We start from the raw sequence: 18,759 nt of genomic DNA, 5'->3' as shown, positions 1-18,759 counted from the left end.
ATATATCAATCTTGGCTGGAGGTTATTATCTTTTAAAGCTTGAATTATTTCAACCCATGCTCTTCATGATTTGATGGTTTGTGCTGAGAAGTCTGCTGTAATTTTGATGGGTGGTCCCTTGTAAGTGAACTGTTTCTTGTCTCTGATGGCTTTTAGTATTCTGTTCTTATACTGGATTTCTGGAATTTTGATTATTATACACCTGGGTATAGTTCTGTTTGGGTTGTAGGTGGCTGGGGTCCTTTATGCCTCATAGATCTGAATATCTTTACCTTTTCCCATATTAGGAAAGTTCTTAATTATTTTTGTGAATAGCCTTTGCAGTTCATTTGTTTGTATCCCTGCTTTTCCCTTTACATTCTTAAGTTATATCCTCTTATCATCTAGCCTTTGTATTGTTACTGCTTGTTTATTATTTTTAAGAAGTTTTTCCTTTCAAGCTACCACATTACAAAGCTGTCCTCCAGTTCAATCTATCCTGTTTTTTTCAACCTGTTATGCCATCTTTCAATAGAGTTTTAGTTTCCTGGTAATCTCTTTGAACATGCTTCATGTATTTTACATTTTCTCTATTTTCTCTATCAAACAATTCTCCCCTTTTTTTCTGTTCTTCCATTCCACCATCTGCTTTTTCTTGGGTGATGCTTAGCATTTCTCTAACTATTCTACTTATATCTTGCTTTACTTGGTTAAATATTTCACTTTTGAACTCATCTATGAGGTCCCGGATATATCACTTTATGTCTACTGGTGCCGTGCCTGATATTGCATGTTTTCTGTCTTCATTCTCATTTGCATTTACCTTTCCTGGATCAGTGTTCTCAGGATTGGAGGCCGAGGACCCTTTCTTGTTGCTCCTTCTTCCCATACTTTTTGTTCCTTCCATACAAGCCCAGTTCCATAGGAGGCCCACTTTCTTTCTTTGTCGGTTACAGTTTGTTTGAATCATTCCGGCTGGTGTTCCCACCCACTGCAGTGTACTAGGGAGACAGACCTGGGCAGCCTATGCTGGGTCCACCCCTCCAGGTCAGTCAACCTGCTGAAGGCTTTACTGCATTAGGGTGCACTGCCAGGTGCAGGGACCTGGTTTGGGCTAGCCTACTGAGTCTTAGTCTGTGGCGTCACCCAGGTCAAGCACTCCTCATCAATCCTATTTGAGAGGAAAATATGTGACTGAAATCACTGCAGCATCCTGTTCCGGCTAGTCTGCCCAGTCCCACAATGTCCTCTGTTTGCGCCTCCTTGTCTATGGAAAGGTCCCCGTTCCTCTCACTCACCGCATGTTGAAGCAGGGCTCCCCGCCAGCTCTGCTCTGAATTTGGTTCATGGGTTCTCGCTCTCTGAGCTTTCATGTCTCTATCCCTGCTGTGCTGATTCAGATGCAGCAGCGATTTCCAGAGGCGTGGGTTCTAGCTTCGGCACTGAGACTTCAGCTATTCCAATCATAGCACCAGGATTACATTTCCAATTGTTTTCTCTCAGCTTAGCTCGTTCTTGGGTCGGCAGAGTATATCTCCCCCTAATTAGGACTCCCTACACTGCACCATTCTTGGAATCTAAGCTGGCTATCTCAGAGAGCCTCCGTAGCTGCTGTTATCTATCCACCATATTCTCCTGGAAGTCCTCATGTGTATTTTAAAATTGTGGATTGTGCTTTATAAAATTGTATGGTTGTTAATATAAAATTTAAATTTCTTGTAAGCTGAGACAGGCTATTAGAGCATCAGATTCTATAGACCATATACTCTGACTTACTGCCTAAGAATGAAATGGATTACCTATTTTACTCCTAAATAAAAAGCATACACAATATTTAAGCATAATATTTAGGCACACTGGTTAAACTTCCTTATTATACACCTGCTTTGGTTTGAAAAGGGATATGTGAAATGCAGACCTTATAGAATGTGTGACTTAGAATATAGTTTGGAACCAAAGGGAAGGTTGAAATTTTATCTCTATTTTGCTTCTATCCCTTTGATATTCAAGTGTCAAATAAAAGAGAATCCCTAAGATACAGAGGCTAGTCATGAATGAAAGAAAAAATACAAAAGTGACATAGCCTTAAAAAACATGTTTTCTTACTCTGTAGGTCAAATAGCCCCTCACAAACTTGAAGAGTATATGGTAATCATTACACATTCTTAATGGTTCTTGCTAACACCCATCTGTCCGTCACTAGATTCATTCTAAAACAGATTTTAGGTGGTTTGTACAAACACAGAAAGATAACAACAGAAATAACAGAAAGAAGAAAAATTTACAGAGGGAAGGTAAGGTCACTGTAGAGGATAAGGGAAAAATAAAGTGAAGCCAAGGGTATTATTCACCCACAGAATGCAGGATTTAGGGGTCTGTGTACTTGCTATAAATGGGGTAAAATAACAACACTGAGTTTTCTTACATAAGTGTTTGAATTTTGCAGGTATATTCTGTTTCCTTGGAAAATTCAACATCCTTAGAACTTGAAGCCAAAAGAGAATCTGGAGAGAAGAAGGAATATATTAGCATTTCTTTAGATATACTCTCTTATTTCCTTAGGTCTAACACAGTGGCACACTGCTGATTTAAAATGGTTTGCTTGAGATTATTGGTTCCTACAGAATATTATTTCAGTGGATTTTTATTTCTATTTTATCTTGATACTATCCCAATCATTTTGTTTTTACTTCTTTTTATCTATTTAAAATCTAATCCTGGTTCTCCTTTATATATTCATCAAAGGCTAGTTATTTCATGGACTTAACTGGGATTGCTCTTTAAAATACGAGATAACTAATCATCCTCCCCCCCCCAAAAAATGAAAAAAGAATTATTTCCAGTCATTGAAAGTAATCAAAGTTGAGACAGTAAATAGCTACATTTATTGGGTGGAAGAATCATGAAGAGCCATTTGGAGCTTAGAGGCCTAAGAGCATGCAGTTTGGAGCTAATAAAGGCAGGCATACACACATCTGCTGAGAAGCATACAGTAAAAGTTGAGCTTTCTGGATTGGAGAATAAAGCTCAATCCCTAGGGAAGTATGCGGTTTTCAATTTAAAAAATGATTTTCTTCTGCTTGTAGCTCATAAAAGTGTTAAAATGACAATTTTAGAGCCTTGAATTTCTTCATGCTACAAGAAGCGCACAGGAGGAAGGAAATTTACAACTCACTAACATACCGAATATTACCAAGACGTAAAGGGCTTAATTAGGGCATTACTGGTATACATAAAAATGCTAAAATTTTTACATGAAGCAGACTGAGAATTTGAAGTTTGTATCAGAAGAATAATGAATAAATTCTTACGAATTTATTCCCAGGTAGCTTTCCCAATCAACCCACTTACTGTTCCTAGAAGTAACATTCTATTAGGCTCAAAGAGTATTTAAAATGGCTGTTTGAGAGGTTGGACTTTTAACAGAGGACAATTAATATGGTCTGCAAGAGATTGGTTCCATACAATAAGGCCTTCACCAGCTGACAACAAGTAGGTTAAGTCTTTAGAGGACCTAGAGTTTAGCTTTGAGTCATCTGTAGATGAGGCAACTCCAGATTCCTAGTGAGTCCACAAATCTGGCAGAAACATCTTTCTAAAGGAAACTAGTATCATTTAAGATTTCTCATTATTTCTAAAAATTACTTTAGAATGTCAGGGAAACAATAAAAATAAATAACGAAGTGCTCAAAAAGACAACATGACATAAATAAAATCCATCAGAAAAAGTAGACAATAAAAACAGAGCACAGTGTTAAATATTGGAGCTATGAGACATATATTTTAATTGAAACCTTATTTTTCTCAAGAAGACGAGACAAAATTAAGAATTTAAGTAGTTCTTTAAAAACTAAAAATATAACTAAAATTATGTACCAGTGAATAAGTTTATTAACCCCTCAGACTTAGCTGAAGAAAGATCTGTGAGAAAAACAAAACAAAGGGCTGAGAATTTAGCTCAGTAGCATAAGCGCCTGCCTTGCAAGCAGGCAGTTGTGAGTTCAATCCCTGGTACTGATAAAAATGAAAAAGACCAAAACAAAACAAAAACTAATAATAAGCATAGGAAATAGGAATTTTTACTTGAGGTAAAAATGCAAGAACACAGTAATATTGTATACTAATATAAATTAAATATCATTAGAAAAGGAAAATTTGAGGAAAAAAGGCACTATTCAAAGAGATAATGGTTGAAAACATTTGTAAATTGACAAAAATATTATGTCAAAGACTCAAGAATACTTATAAACTGCAAGAATAATAAAAAGAAATCTGTACTAGTTGCAAAACAATAAAACTGCTAAAAAAATTCTAAGAAAAAAAGCATATGATTAATCTGTTAGGACAACTTACTTTCACAACAAATGGGAGACTAACGTTTGATTTCCCAATATAAGCAATGCCAGAAGACTAGGAAGATGGATTCAAAGTGTAGAAAGAAAGTACCATCAGCCAATAATTTTATAGTCAACAAAGAGATTTTATTTTTAGTTTTTAATTAAAAAAAATTTTTTTGTACCGGGGATTAAACTCATGACCTTGAGCTCGCCAGGCAGGCACTTACGCCACTGAGCTAAATTCTTAGCCCCAACAAAGATATTTTTAAATCAGAAGGTGAGAAGTAAAAATGTTAGACAAGATCCAGAACATTTTTATAATAAAAAACACTCAATGATCATCACTAGAAGGGAACCCTTTCAGCTTAATAAAGAGTATTTATGAGATACCAGTAGCTGATAACATACTTAGCACTTAAAGATTGAATGTTTTCTTCCTGAGGTCAGAAAAAAGACAATAATACTTATTTTGACCACATTCATTCAACATTATAATGGAGGTTCTAACCCAGGCAATCATGAACAGACTGTGTCGAACTAGTTTTTACAGTGGACAGGAAGAACTGAAATTGTCTGTCTGGAGTTGACACAGTCTTATATTTAGAAAGCTGTGAGACATTACTAAATGTAGCAAAAAGTATTAGAACTACTAACCAGGATCATCACAGTTGCAGGATACAAAATCAATACACAAAAAGAATCAGTTTTATTTCTATGAACTAGTGACAAGTGATCTGAAAATTAAATATAAGGAAATAATTAGTTTTACAATGATATAAAAAAGAACAAAATAATATAATATACCTAGAAATAAATGAATGGAAAATTATACATTTAAAACTTGAAGATTACAAAACAATGTTGAAATAAACTTAGAGGCCTAAATAAGAAGAAAGGATTGGAAGACTTAATGTTACTTTTAGAGAGAAATGCTCTGCAGCCCAAGCCACAGGTTCCTTGCAATCTCCACCAAAATCTCATCCAGTTGCTTTGTATTAATTGACCAATCTATCCTAAAATTTATGAGGAAATTCAAACATCCTAGAATGATTTAAAAATGTTTTTTTGAAAAAAATTATTTTTATTAGTACATGTTTGCAGTGTACAGTGATGACATTCACATGTGCATAACAAGTCTTAATTATATTTACATCCCTTTCCTCTCTCTTCCATTACCCTCTATTTCTTTGTCCTCTTCCATTTTAGAAAAGTTTAAATAATCTTGAAACAGAAGATAGAAAGACTCACAATTCTTGATTTTGAAATTTCAAAACTTACTACAAAATTACAAAAATAAAAATAGTTATGAAATGGCTTAAGAACAGACACATGAACAGACTAGAGTTCAGAACATAGAATTAAGACCTCATGTTTATAGTAACTTACATTCTGGAAAAAGTACAAGAAATTTAAAGGGAAATGGTGTTTTCAATAAATAATGCTGTGGAGCTGGATGCTGATATGAAAAATAATGAAGTTAGGCCCTTTCTTCCTAATTATACAAATATTAACTATAATGTATCATAAAATTAAAAGTAAGACCCAAACTACAAAATCCTTAGAAAAAGATGTAGGGGTTAATCATTGTGACTTTGTTAGACATGACACCATATGATATTTGTTAGATATAACACTGAAATCACAAGCATCAAAAGAGAAAAATAAATTGTACTTCTTTAAAATTAAAATTTTTGTGATTGAAAGGTGTCATAAAGAAACTGAAAAGGAAAATGTTGGAGTAAGGGAAAATATTTGCAAGTCATAAATTTGACAGGAGACTTGTTTTTATAATGTATAAAGGAAAAAGTTAATAATAAAAGTATAAATGAGTTAACTAAAAATGCGCAAAAGACCTCAACAGAAATTTCTCCAAAGAAGACATGCAAGTGGTAGGAGGCAAATGAAAAGATGCTCAACATCATTAGCTATCTGGGAAATGCAAACAGAAATCATAATGGCATAGTGGTACATACCTGTAATCCCAGATACTCTGGAGGCTGAGACAGGAAAATGGCAAGTTCAAAGTCAGCCTGAGTAACTTAATGACACTCTGTCTCAATATAAAATGACTAAATAATGAGTATAAATAAATAAATAAAGCAGCTATACAGCTCAATGGTAAAACACCTGGCTAGTATGTCTTAAGTCCTAGGTTCAGTCTCAGGATGGCAAACAAAAACAAAACCATAATGGGATGCTAGAGTTGCTACAACCAAAATGACAGAAAATCAGCGCTAGGATATGGAGATTTTGGAACTTTTTCCCCCATCAATAAGAAATTTACTTGTTTATTAAAAAAATCCAAGAAGCTGGCATGGTGGTGCACTCCTATAATGCCAGCACTCAAGAAGCTAAGACAGGAGGATCACCACAAGATCGAGACCAGCCTGGGCTAAAAAGTGAGCCCAAGGACAGCCTGAATTACACCGTGAGACCTTGACTCCAAAAAAAAAAAAAAAAAAAAAAAAAAAAAAAAAAAAATGCTGGCATTAGCCAGAGAAATTTAACAGATTTTTACACCCCCACATGAATATTAAAATTTCACACACAGATGAAAATAAAAAACTGTCAATACCTGATTTCTGTATGCTGTTTTCTACTCACAATTGTGTACTTAGATATCTTTTGACCCCACGGAGGGAAAACATCTAACATTCAAAACTACTAATACCAGGAAGAAGAGAAAAATATTTTTTGAGCATGTAACGTCTCCCACCATAGCCGACTCTTGAGCACACTCTCCATGAATGTGGCGTGATAGCTGGATGTCTTTTGGCATAATTGTTACTTACACATTTGGCACGGATGGCACACAGGTTGGTATCTTCAAACAGGCCAACCAGAGAGACCTCACTTGCTTCCTGCAATGCACTGATAGCTGCACTCTGGAAGCGCAGATTTGGTTTGAAATCCTGAGCAAAATCTAGAGCCAGACGCTGGAAAGTGAGTTTGTGCCATTCGGAAGACTTCTGATAACACCTAATTTCACAGAGTGCCACAGTCCCAGCCCTGTAACGATGAGGTTTCTCCACCCTTCCAGTAGAGGGCGCACTCTTAAAAGCGGCTTTTGTAGCCAATTATTTCTTCGGTGCTTTACCACTGGTGGATTTACAGGCATTTCGCTTGATACGAGCCAGGGTACCGGGTCTCTTTGCCCACTTTTTCTTTAGCTAGCGCTCACGAGCAAGTGGCAGCGCTGGCGTCAGGGGTGACATTGTTGTGGTTTGAGGCTAGCCCCCAAAACATGTGCTGGAACTCTCATACAGTGGTGCTGGGAAACTGAAATGGTGCAGACATTCTGGAAAACAATGTAGCAGTACTTCAAACGATGAAGCACAGTCGCCACATTACCTGACAATTTCATAGGAAAAGGTCCAGTAAAAACTAGCACACAAAGGTTCATTGGGGCACTGTTTGCAATAGTCAAAAAGTGGCAACAATGCAAATGTCTGCCGACTGGTGAATGGAAAAAGACTTATATGCACATATGTAAAACATTGTGCAGTTACTCATGCAATAAACCACATCCAGAGCATTAGCACTGGTACAGTTCTGAGCCTCATTTCCTATAGGTTACACACAGAGAGCCAGGCAACATTGCACAGGTAGTGGGTCACTCTGAAGGAGAAAAATCATGTGACCTGGAAGGGAGGAACAGAAGAGAAAAAGTTTCCCAACTTCATCTTGTTCCTACTGTTCAACCTCCTGCTGGCATGGGTCACCCAACAAACCAAACCACAAGTGAGACAGTCAGAAAGTACTTTGTTGTCACTCAGAAAGTAGAACCTCGTGGGGCCTAGAGCAAGGTGGAGAGGGATGGAAAGTAAATCTGATGGAACAAATGGGTCACCAAGGGATGGATGTGGAGGAACAAGTAACAAAATAATCCAAAACAAAGACAAGAAAGAAAGGAAATGGCAACAGAGAATTGGCTGGGCAAGGAGACAGTGTTCAGTGGGATTAGTATATTTAAACCAAAATGTCTAAGAGCTTTCAATAAAAGCAGTGACTATCTGATTGGATGCAAGACCTACTAAAGAGCCCTAAGCATATTTCATTTACAAAAAAACACGTCCAAGACACAAAGATACAAAACTATTGATAGTGAAAAGTATTGACAAAGGTGTACAATAAAACATCAGCCAAACAATATTCACAGGAGCCAAAGACTCAAAGGCAGAAAATGAGAAGAGATGAAAGATACCTCAAAATGTTAAATGCTTCAGTTTGTTAAAGAATCCCAGTTGTTCTAAATTTATAAAATAGTACACTAAAATTTAGCCCTAGAATATAGCCTTAAGCTCTATAAAGCAAAAACAGAACACATAGAGCAAAAACAAATTAAAGAATTCACAATCCTAAAGTTTAGAGTTAATATGTAAAACCAACTATGTGAATAAAGATACACAGAAATCAGTTGGTTTTCTCATTACAATGAATGATAGAAAATAAAATTTAAAAAATTATCCAAAACAGCATACAGATATCAAGTATCTAAGAATATGCTTAACAATAAATATGCAAGATACCTACGTAGAGAAGCATAAAGCAATCATTACCAAAAATTAAAGACTCAAGTAAATAGAAGGAAATGACAATTATTTGTATTGAGACTTTAACTAAAAAAACATTATTTCTCCCTAACCTGATTTATAATTCAGCCCAATAAAAAGCTCACTAAGTCTTTGTGAAAGTACAGAAGCTAACTTTTAGATAATCTAGAAGAACAGGATGAAAAGCTTTCCTTTACTCTATATTAACACTGGTTATAAATCATAGCAATTAAAGCAATGTGATATTGGCATAAATATTGATAAATAAATCAACATAATAGAAAAGACAGCTCAGAACAGACCTATGTATAGACAGATAATTGAATTTGATAGTCATTTACACATTGTAAGGATAGTATTTTTAGTGGATGAGACATTATCTGTTTATACTGAAGAAATAAAGTAATCTGTATATTTCACAACTTAATAAAAAAATTGAGTTCAGGTGGATCACACTTAAATAGCAAAGGCAAAAATGTAAGTTTTTGCCTTTACTAATGTAAGAGGAAATTTCGTTATGATATTTAAAATATAATCATGATAAAAATAGATAAATTTGGCTATATTTTATCTGTAAACTCATTATCAGGAGATAGCATTTATAGTAAGGCCCAGAATGGGAGAAGATACTTAGAAGACATAACCAACAAAGTGTTGGTAACTAGAATATAAAAACTTATAAATGAATTCTAAAAATATAAATAATTATAAAAATGGGCAAAAGATTTGAATTGCTACTTCTAAAAAGAGGCTATCCAAATAACAAACAAACCCAAGAAAAAGTACACAATTTCAGTTACGAAAAAAGTCAGATTCCACAGTGAGATTCTGCTATGCAATCACCAGAATACCTGTCTTGAAAATGCTAATGATTTGCTAAGTGTCAAGAATGTAAAAACCTGAGAATGTTACGAATTTCTGGTGGTGATGCGTTGGTAAATCAATCTGGGAAACTTGCAGTATGTACTAAAGCAGAACTTACATACATCATGACCCTACACTGCCACTCCTACATGGGTACCTTCCAGAAATGCACCAAGATAAGTGTACAAAATTTGTTGTGTTCAAGGATACTTACATAGCCTATGACTATACAGAAGGATTTAATTACTATAAAAACCTGATTTGGAGGAGCACTTGTAGAGCTGATCATAACCATTTCATGACCTGACCTTGGTGTTTCTTCCTTTTTAGTTTGTTTTTGGTCTGTGAACCTTTTCATATGTGTGTTAAGTTTTCCTATACAGAGGGTTAAGAAATTAGATTTGGTGGGGAAGAAGGAGGTGGGGGGGGGAAGAGAGAGAAAGACAGAAAGAAAGAGAGAGAGAGAGACAGACAGAGAGACAGAGAGAGAAAGAAATTTTACAGGCTTAAGTCAAAAGGGAACTCATTCACCCAGGGGCATGGTACTGCTCTTTGGTACAACATATCTGCTTCATGTTCCAGACATCTCAGTCAGTTAGGGACAGGGAAATCTGAAATAATCTCTCAGTAATTGCCTGTGTGGGTCTGCACTGTCTTTTATTTAGAATCATTTCTTATTAGCCTCTTGGACACAAAAACTTGTGGGTTTGCTTCAAAAAACCTGAGTGACATAATTTTAATAACTCTTGATAGTTTCTCAAGGTACTAGTAGTATTAAATTCAATATTTAATGCCTACAGGACGACTAGACTCTCATTCTCAGATACCTGATCATTTGGTGTTTTTGTCTCTCTGTCACAACAGACATTATAATTTCTACCCATGGAGGTTAGCGGAGAAGTTTAAAGTCTGCAAATGGATTCTCTCTGGATTGTCACTAAAAATGAGAATGCCTGGAGAGGGGAAACACAACTGGTTTCTCTTTCCAATCAGTGCATATTCTTCCTGGAGCTTAAGAGATGATGTCAAGTGTAGCAGGATTCACAATTAGGACATTGTATTTCCGGTGATTCCAAAGATATAGAGTATCCATGTATTCTTTTCTCCAACAAGAAAAGGAAAGCCTTTCCAGGTTATCTGTGTGTGGGGGGTTTAGGAGAGAAAGTTGTTGGGTGTGGGAAGGAACCTACTTTAGCCATTAACTCTGCTGTTAGAATGCTCAAACCCTATCATTCTTACGAGAAATGTCTGCAAGAGTTTTGGATAAATCAAGCTAATGATGACTAAAGTTTATTCTTTCCTTATTTCTTTTAGTCCTCTTTTTCTCTTTTGGTACCAGGAAACACACGGAGGGCTTTGTCCTTGCGAGGCAGGCGCTGTGGCGCTAAGTCCCTGGCCTTCTTTACTTACTTCAAGTCATTTGCAAACACATTCCTCATTTTGATTTTGCTGGAATGACCTCAGTACACATGTCTGCTTTTATAGTAAACTCTTTCACATAGAATTCAGATCGTAATTTTCCTCGCATGTACCCTCAATAGATGTTAGCTATCATCATGATAAACAGTATTCACTTTCTCGAGGGACCAACCGTTTTGTGCTGGCTTGGCCACTGCATTGCAAAAAGCACCTTGGAGAGCACAACTTCCATGTGACTCAGGTAACTCCCACTCTCTCCTGGACCTTAATTTTAACATTAGGAAAATGAAGGGTTGGATGCCTTGAATTGTCTGACAGAATGGTTTGGTTGGTCCCTTCAAGGAGTATCCCAAGAGTCCTCCAAGAAATCAGCGCCCTCTGGGGGGCACCAGCGGTTGGTATGGTGCCCTAGTCCGGATGATGCGCGGGCTGGCGAGCGGGTTGAAAGCTTTTTCAGGAATCCGTGTTTACCTTTCCCGGGGCAGAGGTTAACAAAACCTGATGAAACAAATACCAGGGGCAGATGTTACCTAATTTGGTCAAAGAACAAGGAGTGCGTGAAACATGTGGAAATCCTCAGCTGTGTTTGGGGTGACAGGAACACTTCCTGGAAGAGCAAGCATCTGCCACAGTCGGGGCAGAGTGGCGGCGTCTTGAAGGATGAGAACTGAGAACTACTGAGTCCCAAGCCTGGGCTTGGGGTAGGAGGCTTCCAGGCTTGAATCTGATGGCACTAGGGATAGCCTGTGTTGGGCCAGGTACTCCAAGGCTGTGGGCCTCCATTTCCTTCCGTGTAAAATGAGGTAAACCTCTAATTTACGGCGCTGTTGGCAGGGTCGAACACGACAAAGCAGAGTGGGGAGTCATTAACTGGAAGTTGCTCTCATTGCAAGAACGTTAACAGCTCTAATTCAGACACTCTCGAGTTTACTCATGCTTTGCCTTTGACAAGTCGCACGATCCCAGTACTTCTCTACAGTGCCGGCCCGCGGCTCCCGCCTCGCCCCCCACCCGTCTCTGGCCGCGGGGCCCGGGGCAGCCTAGATCCCGCTCCCCAGCCCGGGCCTGAGGGCCGTCATGGCGCCAGGCGACAGCTGAGGCGCTCCCGGCACCCCAGCAAGAAGAACGCGCGCGGGGCAAGGGTGGGCGCTGCCACCGCGCTGTCCACGGCGGCTGACCCCGAGGGAACCCAGCGGGAGCCCAGCTCGGCTCAGTCCCGTCTCTGGCGGCACCGGGACCCCGGATCAGCGCGGCTCGGACGCCCACCTTGGGCGCGGGCCGCAGGGACCCACGCCAGCGCCGCGAGCGCCCCGGGCTGCACGCGCTCCCCGCCCCCTCCGCGCTGCGCCGCGCCGCGCCGCGCCCGCGCGCCAGCGCCCCCCCGCCCCTCCCCCGCCCCTCCCCGCGTCGCTCCCCCGCCCTCCTCGGCCGCCCCTCCCCCGTCCCTCGCCTCTCACGCTGCTCGGCCGAGAGACCGAGCCGCGGGCCCGGAGCGCGAGCGGCGACGCCACCGCACCTGCAGCGCGGCGCTGGGGTTGCCGCGCCGGCACCTCGCTTCCAGTCCTCCGGTCTCCTTCTCCCCTCTCGCCCGGCTGTCCATGACGCCCGAGACCCTCGTCGAGCGACCATGACCACTTCCCTGCAAGATGGGCAGAGCGCCGCGGGCCGGGCAGCTGCCCGGGACCCGCCGCCCGCCGCTCAGGTGCACGGCGCTGCCCCGCGGAAGGGCGACGCCCACGGCCCCGCGACGGCCCGGGCCCGGGTCCCGGCCCCGACCCCCGGGCTGCCCGCGCGGACGCTGCTCTCCGCTCCGGACGGGCTCCGTGGCGCGGCCGCGCACAGGTAGGCACCGCGCGGCGCGGGAGCGTCCCGCCGGCTCTGAGGCCGGCCGGGTGAGGGGGCGGGCCCAGGGGTGAGCCGGGCGTCCCGGGCCGGGCCAAGTTTGTGAAAGTCTCGAAGACAATTCCCTTTGAGCTGGCTCCCACCGCGGCAGCGGGACATTGCGATCTCGCATCGCCTCTTTATAAATAGCATCACCATTGCATTGAGAGCTCAGCCTGTGTCGCCTCTGTCTATGGGTGTGAACTGGGAGGCCAAACTCCAGGTTGACCACAATCTGCTGCTGCTTATTGGCCCTGCATTGTTAGAAAAATAAATAATCGTTTTTGTTTGATATATTTAAAAAATCGAAGCGTATAGAGTTCACCACCCACATACTCTCAGAGCGACCCTGGAGACACAGAGCATGGTTTGACATTTGAACAGTCTTTGGTGTTCAGCAGGAAAGAATAGAGGCTTTAAAAGGTTTCCCAATCTCTACAGCATTCAATACCACGTGCCTTTAGAGTTGCACATACTTTAGGAAAGGAAAAAAAGGACTACACCAGTACAAAGTCTATGTCCTTTATATTCAGACGTTTAAATACTACTTTTTTTCTTCAGATTTTCTGAGTGCTCTGACGTTTGTGAAGTTAAAAGTACTCTCCGACCGACAAGAGTACATTTATACTGGCAAGTTCTATTAACTTACCTCCTTAAAAACACTGCTTTGCTGTTTAGTATCTATAAAAGCACTTGAAAAACCAGCAGACCGTGTATAGGCAACGTTGTGAATGAAATTTGAAGTGAGATGAACCACAGCTCTAATGAACAAACCATAACTCCCAAAAGTGATTAGTAAAATATAGGGATGAATTCATGTAACTCTTAAGACTTTGTCAATTTAATGGATGCATAACAATACCTAAATGCTCAGGATAATTTTTACAGTAATATTTGTAATAGTTCATATTGCTGCTTCAGGAAAATTATCAAGAGTTCAGAAAATGGAGTATCCACTTCTGCTGAATTTTTTAAAGGTTAAAAAAAAGAAGAAATAAAGATAGCACTATAGACTTTCCCATATCAATTAATGTATTTTATTTTGATCCACAGAAAGTACAACACAGGCCTTTCCTTTACACTTGTTATATTAGCATTGTTGCTGAGTGGTGTGTGTTGGCCTTAACAACGCTTCTTAATCCTGACAGCAATTATATTTTACATGCTGTTTTATGTAAATTACATCCTATGTTCCCTTGGTGTAGGAGAAAAAAGAAAGATCTTGATGTTCTGGAAATGCCGTCTATTCCAAATCCTTTTCCTGAGCTATGCTGTTCTCCATGTACATCTGTGTTGTCCACAGGGCTGTTTCCCAAAGCAAATTCAAAGAAAAAACAGGTATGCATTCTAAGCTTTTTAATTCAAATGTCTAAGTAGTTATGATTTTCAGTAGCTTACAATATTTGCCAAAAGATTAGTATGGCCTATTTAAAATAACTATTGAGTGACATAGACCTTTGGGATTGCTTTCTTTTTAGGGCCTCAGTTTTCTCAGCTCTATAATGGGAATATTCAAAGTTACTTCTTAGGGTTTTCCAATGAGTTAAAAGAACAGATGGGTTAAAAGAGAGAACAGCAAACTACAATGCCTAGAAACTGTTGCCACGAGCTGGATAGGTAAGAGAGTTATATGTGATCCTAGAGTCTCACTTGTAAATCAGGAATTGGAAGTGGGTAGGGCAGTGGGAGTGGGGTAAGAAGGGGACTGTCTGGTTTCTTTAGTATTTTCTCTCAGATTCATGCTTCCTCCAAGTCAGCTTCATTTGCAAAAGGAAAGGAATGCAGTGAATTTGATAAAAAGTAATTGGAGTTTAGGGTCAAAGTACCTACTTAATTTGGGTAACTTCTACAGTTTGGCTGCTCTAGCTGTAGATGGTATGACTTGTAAGTGGTGATTAGAAGACAGACTTTATTTTTATTTTTTATTTCTTTTCAGGTTTCTAGTTTGAGACTGATTTATGCAAATTAGATTATAATAACCAAGTAACTAAGAAGGGACTCATACACACACATTTCAGGAAAAAAATCAGTGTATCATAGAATGATTAATCTCTTGTCATATAATTCCTTCCAGTTTTGAGCACAGAAACAGACAATATTCACTTGGCAACATGTATTTGTTCTTACAAGGGGAGAAGCAAAATTAAGCAGCCAGATATTCCTAGTGAGGACAAGGTTAATCATCAGAGAGAGAGGGGAGAAGACAATTGATTATTTTTTCCATCTGTTGTGCTCTTCCCTTCTTCCATACTTTTATTATCTCTGATGTGTATTGGAGATAATAAGGATGAAGAAAAATACCCTAGGAAGCAGATGAATTCTTGGCAACAATAGAAACAGCAAAAAATGTGTTTTGATGGAACCTGGTATATACTTTAAGGAGTATAGGAGTTTGAATTATAGTTGGACTATAATTTTCATTGGGAAGATAGAAAGGATTCTTGAATGCTTTATTATCAAAATGAGATTTGAAGTCAGATCCCAAGTTATAAACAACTTTACTGAAGCACGCATTCCCTTTGATAGTCTGTGTTTTAGGTGAGCATATAAGATGGAAGTAGGGATAGATCTGACTCTGTGTTATATGGGGGGAAAAGTTGATTCTGGATTGCCGTCATTGAATGGAAAAAAGGAAATGCCTGATGGTGACAGAATAGATATCTGTGGAAACTGAATAGGTAATTCTCCTAATTATGCAGGGCCTACTGTGTTGCTTATACTATCCTGCACCACCTAAAGCACCATCTAAACAAAACTGACACCTGAAAGGTATTTACCTAAGTGGGGTTTGATTTGGGATAGGAGAGGGGAATGGTTGAACAGTGGAGGGGAATAGAAATAAGTCGGTACTGACTGTCATTTTAATTTTGTGGATGAAAATAGAATTCCAAGCCTAAGAAGAGATGTGTTGATTGGCAAATTTTGGTACATTAACACAGTAGAAACAGACTGAGATTGTGGAAGGGTGATAGGGTAAGTATCAGGGTCAAGATAGTAATATGCTTGAAGAGTCTCAGCATGCAGAGTCATCAGATGAGAGTAGGACATTACAGGAAATAAAAGCTTTCTTTTTTTTCAGATCAGAGTTTTTTTCAGGGCAGAAAATGATGATACGTTATTATTGGCCCAGTAGGACTCTGATTCAGCCTACGTGCTGTGTCCACCCTTACAAGGCAGTCCTGGTGTGCCTTCTAAGGGACTTAAGCAGTGCTCCCACCTTACCAGAGTCCTCTTCACCAGTCTCTTTTTAGAACCAAGGGTTAGGAAGCGTAGAAGGGAAGGATATCTCAGTGTTGTGAAGGAGCAAGGTCCATTTTACTTTCTTTTCTGTTTCCTTTTTCCCCTGTGTAGATTTTGCATTTAAAACTGATCCTTATGCTTTTTATTCCTTTCTACAAGCTCAGTGCTTTGGAACGAGTGAGGGTGTGAGAATAAATGACTCTGTCAGTAATTTCCCCAAGCTCCGTATCTTTGTGACACACATATCTTTGCAAGATAGTATTTCTGACCCAATTACCTCTTTTTCAGTTGAGATGATGTAAATGATTGTATGTGATTGCACTATACCTTATTCCAATGAATATTGTTATGATTGAAAACTGTAGGAGATATCTCTTTTCTTTTTATTCTCTTTCATTTGTTTTATTTAACCATTCCAGTCATTTTAGAATTTTTTTCTTTCCATAGAAAAAATGAACAATTGTTATTTACAAGTAAACGACTATTTGAGAGACTGTAGACTGAAAATAATAAATTTCATTTGCCTTTCAAAATTATAGTCCAAAACTATTTTATAGGCCATTTTAAAAAATAATTTGAGATCCTTACATAATACCTAAGTGGCAAGAGACTTTGATGCCACAAATAAGTTATGCTTTATCTTTTTTTGCAAATGAAATAGTCCAAAGTATATAACACTATTGGCTTTCAGTATTATTTTTAAAGGGAGGGCTAGAATGAAGTTCTGTATTATTCATCCTCTTTTGTTACAGTACTGATTACATATAATCCTAAGCCTATTTTTTATGTTTTCCAATAATGCAGATTTAAAATGTATCTTTCTTTGTGTGCATGGGTCAGAAAATGACATACATATATTAAAAATGGCTTGCATTATGGATTTCATCTCTTTTACTTTCTAAATTCTGATTGAGAAGTGCTCGAAAATCATCCTTTAATAATAAACTTTCTAACAGTTTAGGTCTAAAATGTCTCCTAGAAATCTCCTCTTCAGAGGTGGGGCCAGATCAGAGGGACTGGGTCCCTGGGACCATGAACTGAAAGAGTATATTTTGGTCTCTGTTTCCTTTCTTCTCTCTGTGCTTCTGGCTGCCCTAGGCTAGGGTGAGCAGCTTCCTTTTGCCATGCCTTTCCACCATATCATTTCTACTTTGGAGCCAGCAGCCATGGGCAGAATCTCCCAAAACCCTGAGCTAGAATAAACCTCTCTTCCTTTAAATTGCAAGTATTTTGTTTCAGCAATGAGCAAATGACTAATGCAAATTCAAATATTTTCCTTTGCTAAATTTTATAGTTGGACACAGCTTATGAAGGAATTCTAATTAATTGCTTCTCAGGTCTCTATTGTACAACTAATTGAGAATAAAAGCTCGGAGCATCTTAAAGATTAACATGTTCATGATGGGGCCATAATTCGTATGTCTTATAGCTGGGCTGCTCTGAACTACTGAAGGAACATGTTAAACCCTGTTAAAAACTATGCCATGGAATTTTTAAATTGGGAATGATATTTTTCTAGTCTAATTCCTTTTATTTAGTGGTACGTACATTAAGTCTTAGAAATGCCATGTAGCTAAAAGTGGCATAACCAGGATCTGAAATCTGAATTTCTTAAGTATTCAGTAGTAGAAATATGTAACTTCTGAAGCAGCAAGAGCTGTCAATGTAGTGTAAGTATTAAATGTATATCAGTGTTGTTAGGTACAGCTCTACCCATTATGCAAGAAAATCAGGAGTGACAAATGCTATTTGTAAATATTCTTCTAAGAATTTGGAATTTCTCTTAATTTTTCCCCCTGAATATAGCTGTATAGCCTTTTATTTTTTCCTCCATGTCAATATCCATAAAACTTATATGAAAAAAATCTATAATTGGTTATATGAAGTAATATTTATTAGTATCATTCATAACCAGCTTTTTATACATAGTCTACGGTCCATTGGTTATTATCTTACAAGAACAAAGAAATAGCAAGTATGTCTGTTATCTACATTTTAAGATTTAAAAATGAATGTGTAAAAATTGGAAGTGATTTATTCATGTTCTCAAAATTCAGATGAAGGGAAATCAAAGGAATACTATGTTTGTCTATGCTTTGCTTCACAACACTATTTCTTGTCTATTCTATAGCGATGTAGCCTTCTTTGTGATCTTGTAGGTCTCAGAAAAATAAAGAATGTCTTTCAAATAATTAAGAAATTAGTCTTCCATGTGCTCTGCCTTTGATTTCTGCTTCCTCTAGTGTGCCAGGGTCTTTCAAAAGATAAATATATCTCTGTTCACAAAGGTCTCTTATGTCATTCCTTTGTGATACCAGTACTTAACCCAGTTTGTATGTGCAGAAGCTGTATGTGTGGTCCAAAAGGAATCTGGTTGACTGCCACATTGACTGAACTCTCATATATTCATATGCATTAAAGTAGAAAGAAAGACAGTTTGTTCCTACTCTCAATTTTCCAGACTTGGCAGTTATCAGGATTTTTAC

At 38.7% G+C, this 18,759-nt stretch overlaps 1 protein-coding gene and 1 pseudogene across 2 annotated transcripts in view; one reads left to right on the top strand and one right to left on the bottom strand.

Annotated features, from left to right (window-relative positions):
- Nucleotides 1-6,841: 6,841 nt before the first annotated feature.
- LOC100718350 (histone H3.3-like) lies at nucleotides 6,842-11,384 on the bottom strand (annotated as a pseudogene).
- A 1,203-nt stretch (nucleotides 11,385-12,587) lies between these two features.
- The window catches only part of Grb14 (growth factor receptor bound protein 14), a 127,015-nt gene continuing 120,843 nt past the window's right edge, over nucleotides 12,588-18,759 (top strand). Inside the window, exons 1-2 of one of the 2 annotated variants that reach the window (XM_063259179.1) lie at nucleotides 12,588-12,994; nucleotides 14,239-14,371. In XM_063259179.1, coding sequence (XP_063115249.1) covers nucleotides 12,780-12,994; nucleotides 14,239-14,371 — 348 coding nt within the window. In that variant the 5' untranslated portion in view covers nucleotides 12,588-12,779. The remainder of the gene's footprint in view (nucleotides 12,995-14,238; nucleotides 14,372-18,759) is intronic. The other variant, XM_063259180.1, reaches the window with a different exon arrangement.

This window comes from Cavia porcellus, unplaced genomic scaffold (assembly GCF_034190915.1).
Source record: "Cavia porcellus strain 051 isolate PalLab524CR breed Dunkin Hartley unplaced genomic scaffold, mCavPor4.1 scaffold_12, whole genome shotgun sequence".
NCBI classification, from domain to species: Eukaryota; Metazoa; Chordata; class Mammalia; order Rodentia; family Caviidae; genus Cavia; species Cavia porcellus.
Note: the sequence above shows the minus strand (reverse complement) of the source record. Positions and strands in the feature narration are given on the sequence as shown.